The sequence below is a fragment of the Salmo salar genome, chromosome 19, assembly GCF_965601325.2.
Source record: "Salmo salar chromosome 19, fSalSal1, whole genome shotgun sequence".
NCBI classification, from domain to species: Eukaryota; Metazoa; Chordata; class Actinopteri; order Salmoniformes; family Salmonidae; genus Salmo; species Salmo salar.
This window is the reverse complement of record NC_138309.1, coordinates 55,347,174-55,373,735: the sequence shown is the minus strand read 5'-3', so window position 1 is coordinate 55,373,735 and position 26,562 is coordinate 55,347,174. Positions and strand designations below refer to the sequence as shown.

The following is a 26,562-nucleotide window of genomic DNA, read 5'->3' as shown; positions in this document are numbered from 1 at the left end:
CCAACATCTGTACAGGCATATATAATGTTCTATGTCACTCGCTTCTGTCTCACTCCAGTTTCTCCTGTATCCTTCACCACCTATTAATTTCTGCTCTCCAGACTGCTCACACATCTGATCTTGGGACAGTTTTTCTTTTTTCCCCCCGCTAATTGTTCAGGTTAGGATTGGGGAGGAAAAATTGATCCTGGAGTGGACGGTATGAGATCTGTCCAGAGTTGTTTATTTATTTAGTGTCCAGTCTGGTTCAGTTCTGCAATCAGAAGCTGGGCTGACTGGGGGAGCAAATTATTCTCTGTGATGATCCACACTGAGGGGCTCTGGTAGGAGAGTGGAGGTCCTGGGGGACAGCCTGCTGGTAGAGGGTGAGCGGGGGTCTCTGCTGCTTCTCTCCCCTGCCAGGCACTCCGAGGTCAGGGAAGCAGTGGACACACACACACGTCTCTGTGGGGCTGGACGAACGGCTCAGTGTCACACTGTTAACCTGGAGCAGGGATGGATCTATCAGGCAGTCTAAAGATGGTACACACACACACACAGGTTATCTCTATCTAAAAGGAGCCATGTTCAATTACAAGATTGTGATCTTGGATCACCACTGTGATTTAATATTATTTGACCCTGCTGGTCATCTATGAACATTTGAACATCTTGGCCATGTTCTGTTATAATCTCCACCCGGCACAGCCAGAAGAGGACTGGCCACTCATAGGAATCTGGTTCCTCTAGGTTTTTTCCTAGGTTCCTGCCTTTTCTAGGGAGTTTTTCCTAGCCACCGTGCTTCTACACCTGCATTGCTTGCAGCTTGGGGTTTTAGGCTGGGTTTCTGTACAGCACTTTGTGACATCAGCTGATGTAAGAAGGGCTTTATAAATATATTTGATTGATTGATCCGTTTTTTTGTACCTTTTTAGATCTTATTGAATATCCTAGATCAGCCCTCCCATTCTGAGTGGCTTTATGAAGATGTAACCTGTGCTACCTTTTTTAGTCTAGATGTGTGCCCAAACTGACCTTTGGAGGACTGGCTGTGCTGGTTAGGCTCTTGGCCCTTTTGGCCTTCATGACCCTGGGTGTGACTGTTCTGTGTGGCTCCTGGTCGGGGGGTCCTCCTCAGCAGCACCAGCAGAGCCACAGACAGGGTCAGCAGCAGCAGAGTCAGACACAGGCCCAGCAGAGAGTACACCAGGATGGCTGAGTTAGGCAGGCCTCTGGGTAGGTAGCTGCCCCTGATGGTATGGTTCTGGAAGGCATTCCCATCCACAGGCCTCAAGATTCCATTCAAGGCAGGCTGTTGGGCTTGAGGGAATTAAATGACTTAAATTAAATCCTTATGTACCCTGCAATAACATCCATGTAATGTGAAGTGAGTCGTAACGTAGCGTATGCACATTTCCAAATGTCAACGCTCTACTTCTAGACGGTTCTCAGTTCTGAACATCAGCAAAGCCAAATGCATTTAATCCCAAAGTTATCTTATTTCAATTTGACTGAATTAGAGAGAACACTAAATGGCACCCTATTCTCTATATAGTGCTCTACTTTTGACTAGGGCCTTCTGGGAGGGTACCGTTTGGGACTTAGACATTACATTTCAGCTAGTCCAGCCGTGTAATCCTGAGCTAATGAAGCACCTGGCTGGGTAAATGGCATTTGAAAAAGGAATTGATGTGCTCAACTCAAATGTTTGTAGAAGAAAAAAGTATTTGGTTGCCGGGTTCAAAAGGCATATATTTTAAGAAAGGAAAAACCTACACTCTGGAACATTCTTTACGTTTTAATGTCTTCTTTTTTTGCAGCAGCAGCAAAGGTCAGAGCAAACGGCCACAGCCTTGACCAAACGCTGACGGAGACTGTGGCCGAAACTTGTCTGTTTGCTCTGACCTCTACGTTTTGAATGCCCTTTTTTTTTTTATGAAGCAGAGGTCAGAGCAAACAGACAAGTTTCGGCCACAGTCTTCGTCAGCGTTTGGTCAAGGCTGTGGCCGTTTGCTCTGACCTTTGCTGCTAAAAAAAAAAAAGACATGAAAACGTAAAGAATATTCCAGTGAGTATGGTTTTTTCCTTTAAAACAATATATGACAAGCTGCTGCACTTGTGAAAGGGTCGCTTGCATGTCAGTTGTTATACGTATTGGATCGACTGCCAGAAGCTCTTTTGGAGATGGCTGTATGCTCAATTAATTACTTACTAGTGTACAAACTATTATGACGGTTTGAGTGTGTTACAGAGAGAGGGAGAACGAGAGACAAAAAGAGAACCTTGAGCACCTAATATTCTGATGAAAAAGGGTTTCCTATATGTTTTGTAATAGCTACAACATACTGGCTGGATGTATAGTACATAGAATGCTGTTCACTCACTCTGACACTGGTGGGAACACTCTGAGGGATGGCTGCCACACACCGCAGCACACCTCAGACACTTCTTCAACAGCCTGTCGTAGTACTGCCCTGGGACTGCCTTACACCCCAGAGACACTGGCACAGACAGACACACAATGGCACAAGGATGGTCTGAGTATTACAACATGCATGGTATATTCTTCCTGTGTTTTGACACAAAATGGCTACCATGTACAGTATCAACCATGATTCCAGTAGGCTATACATGTTACTTAACCCTATAAAAATGGTATTGAGATTCATTGACCTTTTGTATTATCCTTTTACCACTGATACAACACCATATAATTAAATACAACATGTATATATCATTAAATACAGTGTCTATCAATAATTCATCCCCCTTGGATTTATTCACAGTTTATTGTGTTACAAAGTGGGATTAAAATTGATTTAATAAAACAATGTCAATGATCTACACATTATACTCTGTCAAACTGGATGAAACATTTTCTTTTTTATGAATGAAAAATATAACACTAGTATACACTGAGTTCACAAAACATTAGGAACACCTTCCTAATATTGAATTGAACCCCCTTTTGCCATCAGAACAGCCTCAATTCATCGGGGCATGGACTACAAGGTGTCAAAGGTATTCCAAAGGGATGCTGGCCAATGTTGACTCCAATGCTTCCCACAGTTGTCAAGTTGGCTGGATGTCTTTTGGGTGGTGGACCATTCTTGATACACACAGGAAACTGTTGAGCATGAAAAACCCAGCAGCGTTGCAGTTCTTGAAACACTCCAACCAGTGCGCCTGGCACCTACTAACATACCCTGTTCAAAGGCACTTCCATTTGTCTTACCCATTCACCCTCTTAATGGCTCATACACAGTCCATGTCTCAATTGTCTCGAGGCTTAAAAATCTTTATTTAACCTGTCTCCTCCTCTTTATCTACACTAATTGAAGTGGCTTTAGCCTGTTACATCAATAAGGGATCATACTGTAGCTTTCACGTCAATTCAGATGGTCAGTCTGTCATGGAAAGAGCAGGTGTTCTTAATGTTTTGTACACTCGGTGTATATTGACTAGATAGGTATTCGTCCCCTGAGTCAATACATGTTAGAAACACCTTTTGGCAGCGTTTCCAACTGTTGAGTCTTTTTGGGTAACTCTCGAAGAGCTTTGCACACCTTGATTGTGCAATATTTGCCCATTACTTTAAAAAAAATACTTTCAAGCTCTTTCAATTATTTTCTTTATCATTGCAAGACAGACATTTTCAAGTCTTCCCATAGATTTTCAAGTAGATTAAGTCAAAACTGTAACTCGGCCACTCAGGAACATTCACTATCTTCTTGGTAAGCCACTCCAGCATAGATTTGGCCTTGTGTTTTAAGTTATTCTCCTGCTGAAAGGGGAATTAGTCTCCCAGTGTCTGGTAGAAAGCAGACTGAACCAGGATTTTGCCTGTGCTTAACTCCCTTCTCTTTCATTTTATCTTGAAAAACTCCACGGTCCTTGCCGATGACAAGCATATCCATAACATGACGCAGCCACCACCATTCTTAAAATGTGGAGAGTGGTACTCAGAGGTGTGTTGTGTTGGATTTGCCCCAAACATAACACTTTGTATTCAGGACAAAAAGTTTATTCCTTTGCCACATTTTTTTTCAGTATTACTCTGCCTTGTTGCAAACAGAATACATGTTTTGGAATATTTGTATTCTGTACAGGCTATTATTGTGTAGTAACTACACTGTTGATCCAGCCTCAGGAGAAATCCATCACAGCCATTAAACTTTAAACTCTGTAACTGTTTTCAAATCACCAAGGACCTTATAATGAAATCCCAGAGATATTTCCTTTCTCACCGGCAACTCAATTAGCAAGGACACCTGTATCTTTGTAGTGACTGGGTATATTGATACACCATCCAAAGCCTAATCAATAGCGTCACCATGCTCAAAAGGATATTCATCATCTGCTTTTTTTTATTTTAGCCCATCTACCAATCGGTGCCCTTCTTAACAAGGCATTGGAAAAGCTCCCTGGTCTTTTTTGTTGAATCTGTGCTTGAAATTCACTACTCAACTGAGGGACCTTACAGCTAATTGTATGTGTGGGGTACAGAGATGGGGTAGTCATTAAAAAAAACTTAACACACACAGAATCCATGCAACTTATTATGTGGCTTGTTGAGCACATTTTTACTCCTGAACTTACTATTTAGTCTTGCCATAACAAAGGGGGGAATACTTCTGCAACCAAGACATTTTAGTAATCAATTTTTTATTAATTAAAAAAATCACTATGAAATCAATTTGAATCCCACTTTGTAATGCAACACAAGGGGGTGAATACTAATGATAGGCACTTTACCTCTATGTATAACTTTAAGTTTGAGTCCATAGGAGGTTGGTGGCACCTTAATTGGGGAGGGTGGGCTTGTGGTAATGGTTGAAGGGGAATAGGTGGACTATGTCAAACACAAGATTTCCATATGTTTGATGCCATTCAATTTACTCCGTTCCAGCTACTTATGACCCGTCCTCCCCTCAGCAGCTTCCACTGATTGAGTCATATGGACAATCATACGGTGTATTGGCCTCTCACTGACTTCTCAAGTCAGTGTATGTGTTATTGCCCCCGGCGAGCGTTTGTGTGTATGTGAACTTACCACAGTACTCGATGCATCTGAGGTGGCGATGGGGCTGCTGGCAGACCATCTGACAGGTCAGACACTTCCTGACCAGGCGGTCCCAGAAGTAACCCTCTGAACAGCCTAACCCCATGGCTCAGTTCGGGTGTCAACTCACACTCTGACTCACTGAATGACAGATGGGGAAATCAGGGTCAGTTCATGGGATCCTTGTGTAATTTGTATTTGTATTTATTAAGGATCCCCATTGAAGTCAGCAGCTACTCTTCCTGGGGTCCAGCAACATTAAGGCAGTTATATACAAAAAAAATGTACAGTACATTTCATAACACTTAGTAATCAGTCTTGGATCACTTGGTTTGGATGGATTCGAACCTCTTTAGTTTTACACTATATTATCCTGTCCAACTAGCTCCAGAATATATCAGAAGAGAGGTCAAGGCTCCAAAAACTACAACTTCAAAGATTTAAATGAACTTTTCTTGACAGAGGAATACTGCGCTGCGCTCTGCTGGGCACAGAATCACTGAGCCGGAGAAAGTACACATGCTCAACGAATGAAGCTGCGCCTCGCCTTGTTCTTGAACTTCATAAAATTGACTCATACATTTGTTCTTATCTGTGCATTTGCTTAAACAATTCTCCAACAGTATCATGTAAGGCCTTTACTACTGATTGATTCCTTTCACCATACGTGACGTTATCATGGTGTGTTTGTTGGTGTAACACTCTATAGCATAAACAATGGCTCATTGCATACACCAGTAAGTATTCAAAGGCATGATGTTGATCTTTATGTCTGGATATCCGATTAGTAAAAAAATTAAATCCGCCCTTCATTACCATTCCCAGGTGGTGAATTAATAATTAAAGACTCCATCTTTTAAAACGTTATAAACCATGAACAGCATAACCATTAACCAACTCACATGTAAATGAAAAAATGTATCTCGTTACATAATGTAATAAAACAAATATCATATGACTTACCTACAGAGAGATGAAAGACATGTATGGACCTTTGCTTGAAATGTGCCTCTCATGCAGTGACACTGAGCTATATGTATTTGAGTTGGGGGCTGATTTGGGTACAACCGCAATGTCTTTTCTGGGACTTCCCCCTTGCACAGAAGGTGAGCTACTCTGTTGTTATGGTGAGTCATGCTTGATAGATGTGAATTGTGACTAAGATTAGACATTTTGTCATATCTATTCATATACTTTTACTAAGCAATATGAACTTGCCTACCTTTCCCAAATATTGAATGAGACAGTATGTTATTTACAGGGGTCTGTTACATTGCTAAAATGGCATGTAACGTAGACTGCAGACTCACAGCAGCCTTTTAGTATGATGAGGATTTAGAGCGCAATATAAAGCTCTTATTTAAGCAATAAGTCCCGAGGAGGTGTGGTATATGGCCAACATACCACGGCTAAAGGCTGTTCTTAACCTGTTATGGCTAGGGGGCAGTATTTTCACAACCGGATAAAAAACGTACCCGATTTAATCTGATTATTACTCCTGCCCAGAAACTAGAATATGCATATAATTATTAGCTTTGGATAGAAAACACTCCAAAGTTTCTAAAACTGTTTGAATGGTGTCTGTGAGTATAACAGAACTCATTTGGCAGGCCAAAACCTGAGAAGATTCCATGCAGGAAGTGCCCTGTCTGACAATTTCTTGCCCTTCTTGATTATCTCTATCCATTACAGAGGATCTCTGCTGTTACGTGACACTTCCTACGGCTCCCATGGGCTCTCAGAAGGCGGCAAAAAGCTGAATCGTGGCTTTGCAGGCTCTGGCTGAAAAAAAGTAGCGCGTTTGGATAGTGGCTGGTCACAGTACTGTGAGACTCAGGCTCGTGCCCGAGTCGACCCCATGCTTTATTTTCTTTCGTCTGTTTACCTAAACGCAGATTCCCGGTCGGAATATTATCGCTTTTTTACGAGAAAAATGGCATAAAAATTGATTTTAAACAGCGGTTAACATGCTTCGAAGTACGGTAATGGAATATTTAGAAATCTTTTGTCACGAAATGCGCCATGCTCGTGACCCTTATTTACACTTCGGATAGTGTCTTGAACGCACGAACAAAACACCGTTATTTGGATATAACAATGGATTATTTTGAACCAAACCAACATTTGTTATTGAAGTAGAAGTCCTGGGAGTGCATTCTGACGAAGAACACCAAAGGTAATCAAACTTTTGTAATAGTAAATCGGAGTTTGGTCAGGGCTAAACTTGGTCGGTGTCTAAATGGCTAGCCGTGATGGCTGGGCTATCTACTGAGAATATTGCAAAATGTGCTTTCACCGAAAAGCTATTTTAAAATCGGACATATTGAGTGCATAGAGGAGTTCTGTATCTATAATTCTTAAAATAATTGTTATGTTTTTTGTGAACGTTTATCGTGAGTAATTTAGTAAATTCACCGGATGTTTGCGGGGGGTATGCTAGTTCTGAACGTCACATGCTAATGTGAAAAAGCTGGTTTTTGATATAAATATGAACTTGATTGAACAAAACATGCATGCATTGTATAACATAATGTCTTAGGGTTGTCATCTGATGAAGATCATCAAAGGTTAGTGCTGCATTTAGCTGTGGTTTTGTTTTTTGTGACATTATATGCTAGCTTGAAAAATGGGTGTCTGATTATTTCTGTCTGGGTACTCTGCTGACATAATCTAATGTTTTGCTTTCGCTGTAAAGCCTTTTTGAAATCGGACAGTGTGGTTAGATTAACGAAAGTCTTGTCTTTAAAATGCTGTAAAATAGTCATATGTTTGAAAAATGGACGTTTTTGGATTTTAGAGGAGTTTGTATTTCGCGCCACGCCCATCATTGGATATTGGAGCAGGTGTTCCGCTAGCGGAACGTCTAGATGTAAGAGGTTATTAAGCACGACACAACGTGGAGTGCCTGGACACAGCCCTTAGCTGTGGTATATTGGCCATATACCACATCTCCTCCCCTTTCTAAAGTCTTCGAAAGCCAAGTTAATAAACAGATCACTGACCATTTCGAATCCCACCGTACCTTCTCCGCTGTGCAATCCGGTTTCCGAACTGGTCACGGGTGCACCTCAGCCACGCTCAACGTACTAAACGATATCATAACCGCCATCGATAAAAGACAGTACTGTGCAGCCGTCTTCATCGACCTGGCCAAGGCTTTCGACTCTGTCAATCACCGTATTCTTATCGGCAGACTCAGTAGCCTTGGTTTCTCAAATGACTGCCTCGCCTGGTTCACCAACTGCTTTGCTGACAGAGTTCAGTGTGTCAAATCCGAGGGCCTGTTGTCCGGACCTCTGGCAGTCTCTATGGGGGTACCACAGGGTTCAATTCTCAGGCCGACTCTTTTCTCTGTATATATCAATGATATCGCTCTTGCTGTGGGTGATTCCCTGATCCACCTCTACGCAGACGACACCATTCTGTATACATCTGGCCCTTCTTTGGACACTGTGTTAACTAACCTCCAAACGAGCATCAATGCCATACAACACTCCTTCCGTGGCCTCCAACTGCTCTTAAATGCTAGTAAAACTAAATGCATGCTATTCAACTGTTCGCTGCCGGCACCTGCTCGCCCGACTAGCATCACCACCCTGGACGGTTCTGACCTAGAATATGTGGACAACTACAAATACCTAGGTGTCTGGCTAGACTGTAAACTTTCCTTCCAGACTCATGTTAAACATCTCCAATCCAAAATCAAATCTAGAATTGGCTTTCTATTTTGCAACAAAGCATCCTTCACTTACGCCGCCACACTTACCCTAGTAAAACTGACTGTCCTACCGATCCTCGACTTCGGCGACATCATCTACAAAATAGCTTCCAATACTCTACTCAGCAAACTGGATGCAGTCTATCACAGTGTTATCCGTTTTGTTACCAAAGCCCCTTATACCACCCACCACTGTGACCTGTACGCTCTAGTCGGCTGGCCCTCGCTACATATTCGTCGCCAGACCCACTGGCTCCAGGTCATCTATAAATCTATGCTAGGTAAAGCTCCGCCTTATTTCAGCTCCCTGGTCACGATAACAACACCCACCGTAGCATGCGCTCCAGCAGGTATATCTCACTGATCATACCCAAAGCCAACACCTCTTTGGCTGCCTTTCCTTCCAGTTCTCTGCTGCCAGTGACTGGAACAAATTGCAAAAATCGCTGAAGCTGGTGACTTATATTTCCCTCACTAACTTTAAACATCAGCTATCTGAGCAGCTAACCGATCGCTGCAGCTGTACATAGTCCATCTTTAAATAGCTCACTCAATCTACCTACCTCATCCCCATATTGTTTTTATTTACTTTTCTGCTCTTTTGCACACCAGTATCTCTACTTGCACATCATCATCTGCTCATTTATCACTCCAGTGTTAATCTTCTAAATTGTAATTACTTCGCTACTATGGCCTATTTATTGCCTACCTACTCACGCCATTTGCACACACTGTATATAGACTTTCTTTTTTCTATTGTGTTGACTGTACACTTGTTTATTCCATGTAACTCTGTGTTGTTGTTTCTGTCGCACTGCTTTGCTTTATCTTGGCCAGGTCGCAGTTGTAAATGAGGACTTGTTCTCAACTAGCCTACCTGGTTAAATAAAGGTGAAATAAAAAATTTAAATAAGAGCTTTATATTGCGCTCCGAATCCTCATCATACTACAAGGCTGCTGTGAGTCTGCAGTCTCCGTTACATTACATTTTACCAATGTACCATGAGCACCACTATAGAGCGATATACCACAAACCCCCGAGGTGCCTTGTTGCTGTTATAAACTGGTTACCAATGTAATTAGAGCAGTACAAATAAATGTTTTGTCATACCCATGGTACACGGTCTGATATACCACAGCTGTCAGCCAATCAGCAGTCAGGACTCGAACCACCCAGTTTATAAATTGCAATAGACTTACATGGCCATCTCACTATTTGAAAGAGCGTGGACGCATCTGTCCTGCGTAACCATATTCTGTTTCATAGGTTGCTGTTGATGAATACAGACTTAGACCTACATACACTGCAAATCAATGTTTATGTTTTCACATGCATGTGAGTCGTTTTTAGATTGGAACGTTGGGAGTTTAAACCCCGGCCGAGTCATACAAAAAACTGTAAAAATGGGACTTGATGTGTCTCTGCTTGGCACTCAGTATTAAGGAGATAGATTGGGGGTGTAATTGTACATCAAGCTGCTTCATGCTACAGAAATGCCTATGAGCATTCTGGCTCTGCAAGGCTACTTACTTCATTTAATAATAATAATAATAATAATAATAACACTTTTGCTAAGGAAGGAATTTGCAATGGCTTCACAGCAAAGTAAATATGCATGGGTGTTGAGTCACTGTGAAACTAAAATTGGCGACGCATAATTACACCCTCCTCTGCACCTGGTGTACAAGTTCTCTGCCAGCCTGAAGTAGATTTCATGTAGAAACAGGCAAACAGTTCACCTACAGAAACCTACTAACCCTCAGAATAGACCTACAAGAAACAGATGTTCAGTGAAATAGGAGGAAAAAGGAAGACCACACAAATCAACACGCTCATCTCAAAAGCTAACGGATTAGTCAACCCAAATGAGTATAGCCATCCATTTTCAAATGTAACTGCTTTTAATTGCAAGTAGTAGTCGTAGTAACAGCAGTAGCAGAAGCAACAATATGACATATTTACAAAAACCTTTCAGGATCTCACAATGTCTGTTTGTTTGGTTGTGCAGCTGTGTGGACAAAGAGCCTTCTTTAATCCTATCAGAGTGTGTACATTCAGGTCCATAATTATTGGCACCCTAGATACAGATGTGCAAAAAAGACAGTATAAAATAAATAATGCAAACACTGAGCTATATTGTCTGCAACAAAAATTGGAAATTGTATTATCTTATACTAATACAATTGTTTATCGAAAGATTTTGCTTAACAAGTAATACAAAAAAATACAAAAAAAGATAAGCGTCAGTTATTGGCACCACTATTTTTAGTACTCTAGGACCGTCCCCTCGCAAGGATAACGACACTGAGCTTTTTTGCTTTTTTTTTGAGATTGGAGAACACGTTGGGAGGGATGTAAGACCATTCCTCCATACAGAATCTTTCCAGATCCTTGATATCCTTCGTCTGCTCTTATGGACTGTCCTCTTCAATTCAAACCCCAGGTTTTCAATGGGGTTCATGTCCGGAGACTGAGATGGCCATTGCAAAATTTTGAACCATTTCTTTGTGGATTGTGTCTTTTTCCTCATAAAGGGAGGGTGCTGGAGTACTGAAAACACGGGTGTCAATAATTTTAACCTCTATTTTATTGTTTTTATTACTTGTTAAACAAAATCTTTCTCTAAATAATTGTATTAGTATAATTTAATTCCCCTATTTTTTTGCATACCACATAGCTATTTATATTGTTTATTTTATAGTTTTGTTTGCTCATCTTTATCAAGGGTGCCAATAATTATAGACCTGACTGTAGATTTAGTGTATCCACTGTGGTTTGGCCTACCATTTGAATCTCGTAGGTTGAATCTTCATATCCGCCCAACATCCTTGGGGCAATCACATTACACAATTTCAGAAACTGACCAGCTGAGGGAGACATTTAGCAACATTTGTGGTGATATCCCAACCAGATTTGCTGTATTACAGTATTAGCCATAAAACACATTCGGTTTTTCAACGATTGTATAGAATATACATATCCCTCCCATTTCTCTGGCCATTGAGAGTAAAACAGAACCTCTAAACACCGTTCTAATAATTTGCTAACAGTGTTTCTCTTCTGCTACTTCTATCTCTACAAAAACTAAGCAGCCATTTTAGGGGTGCAGGGTTTCCAAGAGAACAAAGTGTCAAAGGAGATACATTGCAGTGTTATGTACACTGTACACCTGATAACTGTCCGTGGACAGTAAATTACCAGTAAAAACTATTTCCAGCCCCAGTAGACTACCTCATATAATATCGAATACTCTCTATCGAACCAATTGGAACACCAGTGGCATCATTCATCTATTATTTTCGAGGTGGCACGATGTATGTGAGGATAGGGGGGTTTCAAACACCTGAAACAGCTTTTTTCCCCTGCAATCTATAGCCATAATCATTATGCCTAATTCTAGTCTACACATTCCAGAGGGTGTCATTCTGACTGTTTTCAATCCCACATCTTAATGTACTGCACAAACATGCCTCGGATATTACATTCAAATTACAACACAGTACATGGGATGATAACACACAATCAATACAGGCACATATCATGGCATAATTAATACACAAATATCATGATATTATCATAAGGTGCCAGATTACATTTAAACCAAGTATTTTTTCTGCATATCTAAGCATATGTCAAGCTGTCTTTATCCTCCTAACTGGTGTGGTTTAAAAAAAAAATGTTTACTAAATATGCTTCCCCTCATCTCTGCTAATATCTGGGTAAAATATTGAAAGGAATGTGAGTCTTATTCAGTACATTTAGTAATTGCTTGCTTTTCTAAAGTCTAGCAACCTTGCCAGCAGGCATGCCAGCTAACATAGTTAGACAAGCTGATCTAACTTGATTTATAGCCAGTGGTGGAAAAAAGTACCCAATTGTCATACTGTAGTAAAAGTAAAGATACCTTAATAGAAAATGACTCAAGTAAAAGTGAAAGTCACCCTGTAAAATAATACTTGAGTAAAAGTCAAAGTATTTGTTTTGAATTATACTTAAGTATGAAAAGTAAATATAATTGCTAAAATATACTTAAGTATCAAAAGTAAATACTTCAAATCCTTATATTAAGCAAATTATACAGACAGATTTATATATATTTATTTATTTACGGATAGCCAGGGGTACACTCCAACACTGACATCATTTACAAAAGAAGCATTTGTGTTTAGTAAGTCTGCCAGATCAGAGGCAGTAGGGATGACCAGGAATGTGCTCTTGATAAGTGTGAATTGGACACTTTTCCTGTCCTGCTAAGCACTCAAAATGTAACAAGTACCTTTGGGTGTCAGGGAAAATGTATGCAGTAAAAAGTACATATTTTCTTTTAAGAGTGTAGTGGAGTAAAAGTAAAGTAAATAGTAAAGTACAGATACCTCCAAAAATTACTTAAGTAGTACTTCAAAGTATCTGTACTTAGTTACTGTACACTACTGTTGATAGTCTCAATAGCTTGATAGCTACCCACTGGGCACAGTCGTCAATTAAACTTTTATTCCATGTTGGTTCAACGTCATTTCATTGAAATTACGTGGAAACAATGTTGCTTCAACCAGTGTGTGCCCAGTGGGTAGTTATGAGGTTGGGAGATAGTTAGCCAGCTAGATAGGTTCCCTAAAGCCAACCTCATAAAACTTCAAGGTGGCTAGTACTACAAAGAAACAACAAAACATTTGTTTTATTTATTCATCAAGAAGGAATCAATAGGCTACATAGCTTGATCAAAATGAATTTACAAACATACCTCCTGCGAGTCCTGCCCATCACCTGGAGCTAAAATTAAACGATGTGCGAGTCACTCCACACTCACTCTCCTCTTTCAGTGATGGTACTGCATGTACTAGAGTATCTAGCATCAACTGCGTTTGCCAGTCTGTTTGTGCTATCATGAAAACTCATTGTCAGGCCAGACATGTTTGGCTTGACAATGACAGCAATGGAGTTGGCAAGAGCACAAGCAGATCTGGGATCAGGTTACTGTATTTCACCTTGTAGAGCAAGAAGAGGAGCTGATATTGAGAAAAACACTGTATCTGATTATGAGAACTGCTCCTTCCTTTGACTGCCAGTCAGTAGCGTACGGCCCCTGAGTCATTTAGAGGTGAACCACTTGTGACGCTTGAACCTGAGAGACAGACGCTTGACATGATGAAGGGGATGGTGTGGGTTGACCTCTGCTTTTACTCCTACGGAAAAGACTGTGTTTGAGGACAGTGTACGACCGTGTTCGACCCCTTCCTCTCGCTCTCTGTGGGAAGTTTGTTTAGTTAGCAATCATTACACACACACACACACACACACAATGTTCTGTACTTATGCCATCTCCCCAGATGACCATCTATATTATAACGTTTCCTTTAAGGTTCAGGAGTGTTCATTTATTCACTAATGAAGTAGATTGTATTGGAACACTACCACAGCTGATACGTCGTAATGAATGGGCTAGATAGATAAATGTGTACACATCGACTCAGTGTTCAGTACATACCCTTGTGACCGTAGTGAGTCATGGCGACAGAAATTATGAGTGACATCAAGCGGCAGTTCCTGACTCCCTGCCAATCGAGATTGGACTCAACACACACACATTTTGTTCTATCCTCGTGGGGACCTAAAATGTATTTCCATTCAAAATCCTATTTTCCCTAACCCTACACCTAACCTTAACCCATAACCCAAATCCTTATTCTAACCCTAATTGTAATCCTAACCTCTAATGGCCTTTGTCCTCATGGGGATGTGGGAAATGTCCCCACGAGGGAGCATTTTCCTTGTTTTACTATCCTTGTCGTACTTTTGGGGATTTTAGGTCCCCACAAGAATAGAAGAGCCAACCAATACACACACACACACACACACACCACACACACACACACACACACACACACACACACACACACACACACACCTGTATTATGAAAGACCACTATAAAATATAATCCATCTGAGAACTCACATGTAACAAATTATGACATGTCATTTACAATATTTTACACTGTGCATACTGTTTGCAAACTGAAGGAAAGCAAGCGACTAAGAGAGACATTGCTCACACACAGAGGACAATAGGTGCTTACTGTAGAAGAATGTATGACCTTACATCTAATTTCTGTCCTCTTTGCCCTCCTGTAAGTACATTTTGGGTGAGGCAGAGTGTAGATAGTTCCTCCATGCAAACACCACCTGTTCTCCTCAAGGTGTCTGGGACTTTGTCTGTGTCAGTCTATCTGTGTGTGTGTTCAGGAACAAGATAGTGATAGCAGCTTCTAGCCCTTCACAAATGAACAACACATTGAGAGAAGGCTGAGGTTCCATCCTCCTGATCCTATATGTCTTTATCCTACGCCCTCCTCCTCTTGGGTTAAATCTATGTACAGGTCTACCTAGTCTACTGTACATGAGGGAGAGATTTCAGCTGCCTCTGGCATAATGATGCTAATTACAACGCCTGATGTCACCATCTTAAAGAAAACCACTAATTCCTATCATTTACTGTGTTAAATAACACTAATACGTGAGAACATCATTTTCTGTGAACAAATGTTTCATTTTGTTGTGTTAATAAGGTTGGTAGCAACATGTGGAAATCGTTGTGGAAATCTGTTGCAGCTCAAGTCGACTACAAAACCCACAATGCAATGCTCTCTCTATGGGCTGGCTGGCTAGCTAGGTAGGCTGCTAGCTAGCAAATGTAGCTACACACAATAATACCTAAGTCAATATCAGCATGTAAACTAGCTAGTTAGCTGTAAAATCACTCCCCCCCCAAAAAACAAAATGTTCACTATATTACCATGTTCAACATTCATATCGATGTGCCTCGCAGAGTGGAGTCTGACATTCTCAATGGCCAATCAACGGCATCATGCAATGCATCCTGGACTGAAGAGACAGACAAATAGGAGAAATGTGGTGGACCCTCTGTTAAATTAAACATTTCTCGAGGTAGGAATATCGCAAAAATATGATCAATGGCTCATTCGATAGAAGACAACCTCCCGTGTTATGGCATCGGTCAGTATTGAAATCTGACAAGTATGATAGACGTTTTCACCATCTAAAAGTCGTATTCCTATTAACTTCCAGTGTAGCGAGAACGGCTTTATCGCAGTGCTACGTCATACCGGGTGGATTTCTGCCTGCTTGAACGGCAATAGCTCAGACACACAGGAAAACATAAAATGTCCCCGGGAATTGATAGAACATCGCTCAGAGATGCATCAAAACAATATAACATTCAAAATGGGTGAATCTTTCCTTTAATGGGCTGTGAAAATAGTGGCTCACACACCCTAACAGGATGAGGCCTTCCAGGGAACGAACACACACACACACACACACACACACACACACACACACACACACACACACACACACACACACACACACACACACACACACACACACACACACACACACACACACACACACACACACACACACACACACAGCACACACACACACACACACACAGGAAGGCAGGCAAGTACACAAGCACACACACACACACACAGACAGACAGACAGACACGACAGACACACACACACACACACACACACACACACACACACACACACACACACACACACACACAGAACCATGGATTCCCCATCTGTACACATTTAGAGAGATAACAACATTGCCCTTGGACTGTGGTGGTGAAATGCACCCATCTCTCTACCAACCAAAACACTGCAGCTGTAGCTCCCTCAGTGATGCAATACAGTTCCTTCAGAAATCATCAGCGTCACTCTGACAGCATAGAACTGATGCTGAAACACAACTCCTCCTGTTGAGTATCAACAAGATTGGCACCACGACAGTTTGGTTATGCTAGGAGCATATCGCCTTTAAGCCAACTAGTGCTGACAGCAGAAGAGAAAATGTCATACCAGATTATAAACTGTACACAGTATATGAAAAGCCCATCTCGGAGACCGTGAGCGTGGGTGAGCGTGTGAGCGTGTGAGCGTGTGGTGTGTGTGTGTGTGTGTGTGTGTGTGTGTGCTTGGCCGTGCTAGCATCTAAAGGTTGAGCCAAATATAAATCAGAGTAATGATCTTGATAATTGCCTACAGAGGAATGGTAGTAACAAGGGGAAGTTAACATGGGGTGTGATCTAAGCTAAACTGGGGTTTACAAGGAGATCCAAAACACATCACAGAATACCATGTCTATGTACAACCTCAAGATCATTTGAAGTCGGAGAATCAATGATCAATGATCGTGGATGCAAAACTCAAAAGTCTCCAGCTTCAGTCAGAGGACATCTGGCTTGGTGTGTAACATCTTTCCTGATCAATAAATAAGATGCGTTATCAAAAGTGTGCTTTCTCATATCCTGATCAAGACAGTACGAATCAATCCATGTCAATGAAACATGAGAGACCTCTTTTTCATCTTCTTCAATTCAATCTCTGTCTTTGTTTTTCTGAGACGGATCTTGGCAGGTATGCTCTAATGCAGGGTTTCCCAATCTCGGTTCCGGGGCCCCGCCTGGGTGCACGCTCTGTTTTTTTTTGCCCTAGCACTACACAGCTGATTCAAATAATTAAAGAATGATGATGAGTTGGTTATTTGAGTCAGCTGTGTAGTCATAGGAGCAAAACCCCAAATATCCACCCAGTAGGGGGGGGGGGGGGGGTGCGAGTTTGGGAAAGCCTGTTGTAATGGAAAGCATGGACCCCCTTGGTGTTTGGGCCGCTGTACAGGAGATGATAGAAGAGTGCCTTTCATATGAGTAGTCCTTCTAACCGCTCCACACCGTCCATCTGCTCAAGGAGACACACACACACACAACACACACTCAGATACTGGTCTGCAGCTCGCCATTGAGCAGCGCGGCGTTGTGCATTTCCGCGGTGACGTCGTTGACCATGCGCGTCCGCTCCATGCGGCTGTCGCTGCGCTCCGCCTCATCCAGGCCCGCCACCTTCTTTAAGCACAGAACGTTCTGAAAGCTCTTCTTGAAGTTGTCTGACAGGAACGCGTACAGGATGGGGTTGGCACAGCTGTTGGCGTAGCCCAGCACCACCACAAACTCAAAGGTGCTCTTGAGGACGGGTGTGGTGTCGATGGTGCCAGTCACCGAGGTGACGTTGAACACGTAGAAAGGCAGCCAGCAGAGCACGAACATGGCCACTACGATGGACACCATCCTGGTCACCTTCCTCTCCGAACGCTTACGCTTAGTGGAGCCTACGCGCATGCCTGACGACTTCACCTATTGGACGGGGAGAGAGGGGATGCATCCATTGTTATTGGTGATACTACCTTCTTAGATGCCACAACTGTACCTATCGCTATGGTTACAGACAATAGGTAGATAGATAACAGGTTCCAGTATGTCAGAACAGAGAACTTGACCAAAGACGTCAGCAATAATAAAGATAATAAAGTGAATTTGAAAATAAAACGCCATGAACAGGGAGGAGGGGCTCACCTTGATGATGATGAGCAGGTAACAGAGGCAGATGACGATGAGCGGCAAGAAGAAACCTAGGAGGAAGGTGTAGAACATGAAGGCCGTCTGATAGGCCTCCTGAGGCTCCGGCCACACAATGGTACACGCCCAAGCCTGGTTATTATTGGGCATCAGACCGCTGAAGATCATGATTGGCAGGTTGACCAGCAGGGACACTCCCCACACGGTCAGGTTGATGATCTTAGCCACGCGTGGCTTCCGCCACTTGGTGGACTTTATGGGGTGGACCACAGCCAGGTAGCGGTCGACGCTCATGACCATGAGGCAGAAGATGGAGGTGAACTGGTTGAGGGAGTCCACGGTCATGACCAGGCGGCAGAGCACGGCGCCGAAGGGCCAGTGGACCAGGGCCAGCTGCATGGCGATGAAAGGTAGACTCAGCATACAGAGGACGTCAGCCACGGCCAGGTTCAGGATATAGATATTAGTCACCGTCTTCATCTTGGCGTAGCGCAGGATAACATAGATCACCAAGGTGTTGCCGGTCAGCCCCACGGCGCACACCGTGAAGTAGATGAAGGTGATGACTACAGAGCTGGTCTTATCGAAGGCCTGGTGGGTCTCGTCCGGAGTGTCATTCCGGGACCCCAGGTCAGACTCGTTCCCTGGGAAGTAGCTGTCATAGTACAGGGGCTCGGGGAGGGAGAGGTTGGGGGGCGACGGAAGGAGAGGCCAGGGATCCATACTGACAGAGGAGGGCTGGGTTGGGTCTGTTTCAGGGTTGAGATAGAAGACACTAATCTCACATCCCACCTGAGTGTACAGTACAGAGAGAGAATGGAGACAGTGGGTGAGAACAGAGAAACTCAATGACGAAGGAGAATACATTCCTTCAAAGCACCATGGTAACTGAGCCTGCTATATAATGGTTTACTCTATGGCTTTCACTCAACATTAAGTTACATAATAAAGCCTGGCCCTTCATTTATAGGTCCCCACACAATATAGGACTTGCAGGACTCCAAACTCCTCCTGTAGGGCCATTTGTGTTTTGATTTGAATGTGTTGAATGGTTGGGATGTCAAACCCCTGTGTTGAACAAACAGCACCGAGCTGATGTGAAACCCTTTGAGAAACACCCATGGATTCTCAAGTGTCCAGTAATGAAACTACTCTTCAATGCAAAGGTGTTTGTTTTATGATAAGGACCAGACCATGCCAAAATAATGTTTGTTGAGAATTGATTCAAAATGGAAAAATTGAAACCCATGCGCAGGAAAAAAATCAGGATTTCATGCTGTTATTTCTGTTGGGCATAAAGCTATCTGTGGATCTGGGTTTATTGTGCAAACACAGGTTCTCTATTGGATTGGTGGTGATGAGCAGCTCGCACTGCATGGGAAACCTGTAGTGCTCTGGTCAGAGACAGTGGCAGCAGGACCGTAGGCAGGGTCTGAGTTTTAGAGGTCTGTTAAGACAGTTGAAGCTCATTTACTGCATTTCTATACAGTTTAAAAACTCAAAAATGCTATTTGGACAACAGCAAAATCAAGCATCAATGACCCCAGCCATTATCACATTGGTTGATGTAGCTTCATTCACCTCCGTCGATCTACTAAGACATAGCCTATTAGCTATACAATTAGCCGCTACACTCACATTAGCTCAAAACCGGGACTAAAAACTGTAATTGAATATGTACAGAGGGATCTGTTAGCAGAAAAATTATTTTATTAACGAAAGATATCAAGTACATTTGCTTTAAAGAATTTGTTTGGTTGCAGTTTAACAGCTAATTTCCTGTAATTATACACATTTGGCCATGACTGATGCCATGTTAATATGATATATTAATATGCAAATTAGAAAAACAATCTATGGGGGCCCCTGGAGGTCAGGGCCCCTGGGCATGTGCCCTGCATGCCCGATCAGTAATTCGGCCATGATTACTAGTTTAGATAGCTGGCTAGACTAACTAGACTAATTTACCAATCTAAAACATTTTAATAACTGACATGGGCTATTTGAGTGACTGACCTATAACAAGAGGAAAACTGCTGATGCACAACCAAGTTTGCACTTTGTGTATTCTACTATTCTAACCCTCAGAACAACCTCAATTCATCGGGGCATGGACTACAAGGCGTCAAAAGTGTTCCACAGGGATGCTGGTCAACGTTGACTCCAATGCTTCCCACATTTAGGTCAAGTTGGCTGGATGTCCTGTGGGTGGTGGACCATTCTTGATACACACGGGAAACTGTTGAGTGTGAAAAACCCAGCGGCGTTGCAGTTGTTGACACAAACAGGTGCGCCTGGGACCTACGACCATACCCCGTTCAAATACACTTACATTTGTGTCTTTCCCATTCACCCTCTAAATGGCACACGTACACAATCCATGTCTCAAGGCTTAGAAATCATTCTTTAACCTGTCTCCTCCCCTTCATCTACACGGATTAAAGTGGAGTTAACAGGTGACATCAATAAGGGATCATAGCTTTCACCTGGATTCACCTGGTCAGTCTGTCATGGAAAGAGCAGGTGTTCTTAATGTTTTTTATATTCAGTGTATACAGTGCTGTGAAAAAGTATTTGCCCCTTTTCAAATTTGATCTACTTTTGCATATTTCTGATATTGAATGTTATCAGATCTTCAACCAAAAGCTAATATTAGATAAAGGGAACCTGAGTGAACAGATAACACAACAATTACATACTTATTCCAGGTCCCGAGGCAGCAAAGCATCCCCAAACCATCACACTACCACCACCATGATTGACTGTTGGTATAGGTTTCTTACTGTGGAATGCAGAGGCATAATGCCACCCATCTTGTCCAAAAAGTTATACTTTTGACTCATCTGTCCATAGAACATTCTTCCAAGAACCTTGATGATCATCCAGGTGGGGGGGGTTTTTGGGGGGGGGGGGGGCAAAGTTGAGTCAACTTTTTGGATGAGATGGGTCCCATTATGTCTGGCGAAAACGAAACACTGCATTCCACAGTAAGAACCTCATATTAACAGTCAAGCATGGTGGTGGTAATTGGGATGGTTTGGAGATGCTTTACTGCTGCAGGACCTGGACGACTTGCCTTAATAGAAGGAACAATGATTTCTGCTCTGTATCAGAGAATTCTACAGGAGAATGTCAGGCCATCCGTCTGTGAACTGAAGCTGAAGCTTAGCTGGGTCATGCAGCAAGACAATGATCCATGAAAATGGTTATAAAGCAACACTTTTGAAGTTTTGGAATGGCCTAGTCAAAGTCCAGATCTAATCCCAATTAAGATGCTGTGGCAGGACGTGAAATTAGCAGTTCATGCTTGAAAACCCACAAATGTTCCTGAGTTAAAGCAGTTCTGCATGTATGAGTGGGCCAAAATTCCTTCACAGTGATGTGAGAGACTAATCAACAACTACAGGAAGCGTTTGGTTGGAGTCATTGCAGCTAAAAAGCACAACCAGTTACTGAGTGTAAGGGGGCAATTACTTTTTCACACAGGGGGATTGGGTGTTGCATAACTTTAATAAAATAAACAAAATAAGTAGCATATTTTTTGGGTTATTTGCAAACTCAGGTTCCCTTTATATAATATTGGGTTTTGGTTGAAGATCTGATAACATTCAGAATCAAAAATATGCAAAAATAGAGAATATTAGAAAAGGGAGCAAATACTATTCATGGCATATACAGCTTACACGTACATATATATTTTTTATTATTTTTTCACAATTAGAAAAAAATGGTGGCAGCAATTCTCTTTAGAGTTGGATTTTTTGTAATATTCTAGATATATTTAAAACGTAGCCAATAGACAAATGTTAGTAAATACTATCTATGATATTATTAGACAACTCTTTGGTTCAGTATCGATTATATGCATATTTTATGCAGAAATATTGGCCTTCTAAAATGCAAGATTGTTATGATTATTCTGTCTTCTATCATTCTAAAATATTTCTCACGCCAAACAAGTCTTCAATTTCTGATATTTTTTGTCAATATTGCTGGTGGGGAGGTTATTTTGTGTTATCATTTATTGGTTTCTCTGTTTGTCCACCAAATGTAGACACTAACATTCAATTAATTTCATATGTCAAGTACTACATGGCGTTTGGAATTTCAACAATGGACAATTACGGATACATTTGTTGCATTAAAATTCAACAGCGTGCACAATGGCACACACATGCGCATGAGAAATTGCCTAACCTTGATCAGAATATAAAATGACAGATGCGCTGTTATATTTGAATACAGATAACATAATTGAACAGGTGACAATTGAACTAAAGAAATATCCATGTCTGATTAAAAATACACATTGGTAACACGTTTGGTAGGCCTATTAACCTTTGACGACTGGTTATCACAATTAATTGACTTATTGTTTGGTAATAGCACGTACAATTTCAAGATTTATGTAGGTTAAACTTACCTTTTATTGTGAAAATTTTACGTCACATTAGATCCATTTTGACAAGGTGTTATTTCAGCCAAGAGTATTCCGATTTCCACTTCTGGGCATCAGTGAAAATCCATGGGAAGGCAGCATTCTGCCCCGTGGCTTCCACTTATTAAAGTATGATACACCTGTTCTCCCATTACGCACAGTGGTATCTTGTGCACCAAGGTGGTGACGGTCATCACCACATATCTAACAGTTATGTGTAATATGTCAAATAGGCAATAGGCAACAGTATGTATTCTATTTTTCTTTAAAATACCTCAGATAGCAATTACAATTGTGTAAATAATTTGTAGATCGTTTTGAGTAACTGATGTATCCAAAAGTAGCCTACTGGCGCTGAATCAACGACCAGAGCAAATGCGAAATCTGTTCTCGCAGGACGACTGAAGCGCAAAGGAGAGCGCAGCCTGTCAGCGCGCTGATGAGCGTTGCAGTCACTGCTGCGTTCGGTGGAATTAGATGATGGGTGAGTGCGCGTTTGCTGCAGGTTTCATCTCTGCATGCAGATGGAGCTGCCGATCCGCTATGCTCTCGCCCCTCCTCCCTCCTCACCAAACTCCCCCAATGTGCGTCAGTGTCCATCCGCCTGCGTGAAGGAAACTGCCATTAATAAGAGTTCCTCGCTCTGATATTTTCTAGGGAGGATATGTGCTCGTACTAATGACCTTAATGGAAACGGTTGGCCCAGTCACCAGACGGAGCATTTTCTCTGTTTACACGAGAGCTATAGCGCGACAGACTCTGCGCAACCAGAGTTTATAGTGAACACTGGAGGACAAGCATCTTCTGAACGATCTCTGTCAAAAGCGTCTGAGAAAGTTCCCCTTGCTCAAGCACCTTCTTCCGCATGGGGCATGTATTGCACACTAGGTTAACTTGGTTCCAAAAAAAGGAATTCAGCCGGGGTCTCAATTGAGAGTGAGAATTGAGAGTAAGAATAGTAGAATACAACCAGATGCAATTCGAAATATTGTTGTGTATCAGCAGTTTTTGTATTGTATAGTCGTGGCCAAAAGTTTTGAGAATGACACAAATATTAATTTTCACAAAGTCTGCTGCCTCAGTTTCTGGCCAATGTTGACTCCAACGCTTCCCACAGTTGTGTTAAGTAAGCTGGAAGTCCTTAGGGTGGTGGACCATTCTTGATACACACGGGAAACTGTTGAGCATGAAAACCCCAGTAGCGTTGCAGGTCTTGAAACACTCAAACCGGTGCGCTCTTTTGTCTTGCCCATTCACCCTCTGAATGGAACACATACACAATCCATGTCTCAATGTTTAATAATCCTTCTTTAACCTGTCTCCTCCTCTTCATCTACTTTGATTGAAGTGGATTTAACAAGTGACATAAATAAGGGATCATGGCTTTCACCTGGATTCACTTGGTCAGTCTATGTCATGGAAAGAGCAGGTGTTCATAATGTTTTGTACACTCAGTGCACATGGAAGTAGTTTAGTACAAAATATAAATAATTTCCTGATCTTTCTTATAATACTCAGATTTTGGACAGACACGTTAAAACAATTTCATTTATTTTTTGACTGCCTGTCTGTTTTCCCAGGTATGAATCGGTTGTTCAGTGTGTTAATAGCAGCAAGGCCAAATATGATCTGTTAACATTCTTGGTGATTACACAATACCAACATTGTATAATTAAGCAATAAGGCCCAAGGGGGTGTGGTATATGGCCAATATACCACGGCTAAGGGCTGTTCGTACGCATGATGCAAAGTGGAGTGCCTGGACACAGCCCTTAGCCATGGTTTATTGGCCACATACCACAAACCCCAGAGGTGCCATATTGCTATTATAAACAGGTTACCAATGTAATTAGAGCAGTAAAATAAATGTTTTGTCATACCCGTGGTATATGGTCTGATATACCACGGCTGTCAGCCAATAAGCATTCAGGGTTCGAACCACCCAGTTTATAATGGTCAACAAAACTGGACAGATTTTGTGTTATTCTAACTTTTTGGGTGGGATGGTTCACATTTTATTTGGATAGGGCGGATAGTCCATCTGTAGATGTTCTACAAATAGTTTGTTGATAATATGACCATCTGTTGATAAGCAACTGCTTACTAAGGTTAGGGTTAGGTTTAGAATTAGGGTTTAGGTTAGGGCTAGGGTTAGAGCATCTACAGATGGACTGTCCAAATAAAGTGTTGCCGGGGAATGTTCTTACACCTTTCCCACAACGTAATTAAATGTTCAGGAAACATTAACAGAACCAGTTTTGGTTTGCTGGGTATGCTCTTATCTTTATTATTTTAGCTGATTTCTAAAACCTCCAAAAATGACTTTAATAAACATGTCAAACCTGTCACTGCCTGACCAACAGACTACCACCATTATATATCACAGATATTCCACGAAACGTGGGTATTTAGAAAATATCAAGGCTTTGAGATCAGTAATTTTGCACCCTGAAGCTTCCAATCCTTCGTTGGTGGCCTTGCCAACTTTACAAATGAAAGTATTTTAATGCGCCATTTCAGTTCCAGATATTGCGCAGGCTATGACATGAATTACTTGTTTTTGTCATCTTCTTTCCCCCATGATCTATCGCATAACCACTGACAGATGTTTGTGTGGATGCTTGAGTGGATGTGTGGGGGCTAGAACCAGGATTGATGGCTGTTTGTTCCAGAAGAGTCCCCAGGGTCAGAGTCTGAGCGGGGGACTCCTTTACCTCCGACGGACACAGAGTGGTAAAGGACACTCCTTTACCACTCTGTAGTGGACACTTCACATCTTCCCATCTCAGGTCATCTGCAGCCATGTTGTTTTGTTGTGCTTTTTCATTCCCCACGTCCATGACATTGATTCTCTCCGCTCCGTCTGCCCTCGCAGCACGTCGCAGAGAGTGTGGCGGGTCAAGAGGATATAGAGATAGCGAAGTGACATGTTGTAATTCTTCTCGGACACCTCTGAACCCGGACACACAAGGATTCCGATATCATCATGACCATGATATCCATTGACTCTCCAAACAGTACAGACCCTTAGAGTAGTTTGATAGATGTTTTCCAGGAATATGCAGACCAAATCTCAATGAATCAAAAAGTAGCAGTTGCGATGTCATACCTCCATTCTTGGTTTTAAAGCTAGTGGTAGCATAGAGGAGTACGCTGAACATTTCATTGATTTCCTTATTTATTCTATAGCTTCCTGTTGCACAGGTCGACGTTTAAAGCTGTCATATCTGTTTGTAATGAGGAGGGATTTTCTCTCCCTGCTGCCTGAGAAAAACATGGAGTAAACTACCAGGACCCCCCCCCCACAGGCCCTCCATGAGAACAAACAAACCCAGGGATGACATAGCCTGCCTGGGAGAAATGTTGTTATCAGTGTGAGAGTCAGCCTCACTCAGGGAACCCAGTACCACAAAGCTTAGTGATAAGCCCAATTCTGGAGTTTTGTTGTGACTAGAATATGAAAGAATGTTTATCTTTTTCGGACTATGTTGGGATATGATATTCAGAGCGGATCTTTGGTAAATTATAAAAAAAAGGCTGCCATTCAAAAACAAATCTGTCTGAGGATGAAAAATTAGATGCTAACCCACTGGGAACCCACTGGTTGAATCAATGTCATTTGTCAGTGTATTGGGATGTGGAATCAACATGGACAATTCATATGATTTGAAAAAAAGTATGCAACCAGTACTGCTTTCATTTCATTTCAACTAGCGTTGTGAAAAATGTAATTAGGGTAAGATTTCAACTTAAATATATTGATGTACAGTGAGGGGAAAAAAGTATTTGACAACAGTTGGTGCGATTAGGGTAAAATACTTTTTTCCCTCACTGTAACAACCTATTAATCAGGTTAAGTCAATCTAATTTCAACATAATCATCAGAACTATGTATATATTGAAATTGCATTGACAATTCCAC

General features: G+C 41.8%; 2 protein-coding genes across 2 annotated transcripts; both read right to left on the bottom strand.

The window, feature by feature from the left end:
* Window positions 1-202: 202 nt before the first annotated feature.
* On the bottom strand, window positions 203-6,086 carry tnfrsf13b (TNF receptor superfamily member 13B). The gene is made up of 5 exons (XM_014158412.1): window positions 6,005-6,086; window positions 5,033-5,182; window positions 2,364-2,480; window positions 1,015-1,299; window positions 203-513 (listed from the first exon to the last, which is right to left on the bottom strand). Exons 2-5 carry the CDS (start codon window positions 5,145-5,147, stop codon window positions 260-262), a joined length of 771 nt encoding a protein of 256 aa, XP_014013887.1. The 5' UTR covers window positions 5,148-5,182; window positions 6,005-6,086; the 3' UTR covers window positions 203-259.
* Window positions 6,087-10,642: 4,556 nt separating this feature from the next.
* Window positions 10,643-23,222, bottom strand: sstr2a (somatostatin receptor 2a). The gene is made up of 3 exons (XM_014158404.3): window positions 22,626-23,222; window positions 18,200-18,994; window positions 10,643-17,980 (listed from the first exon to the last, which is right to left on the bottom strand). The coding sequence occupies exons 2-3, from the start codon at window positions 18,923-18,925 to the stop codon at window positions 17,564-17,566; spliced, it is 1,143 nt and encodes a 380-aa protein (XP_014013879.1). The 5' UTR covers window positions 18,926-18,994; window positions 22,626-23,222; the 3' UTR covers window positions 10,643-17,563.
* Window positions 23,223-26,562: the final 3,340 nt, after the last annotated feature.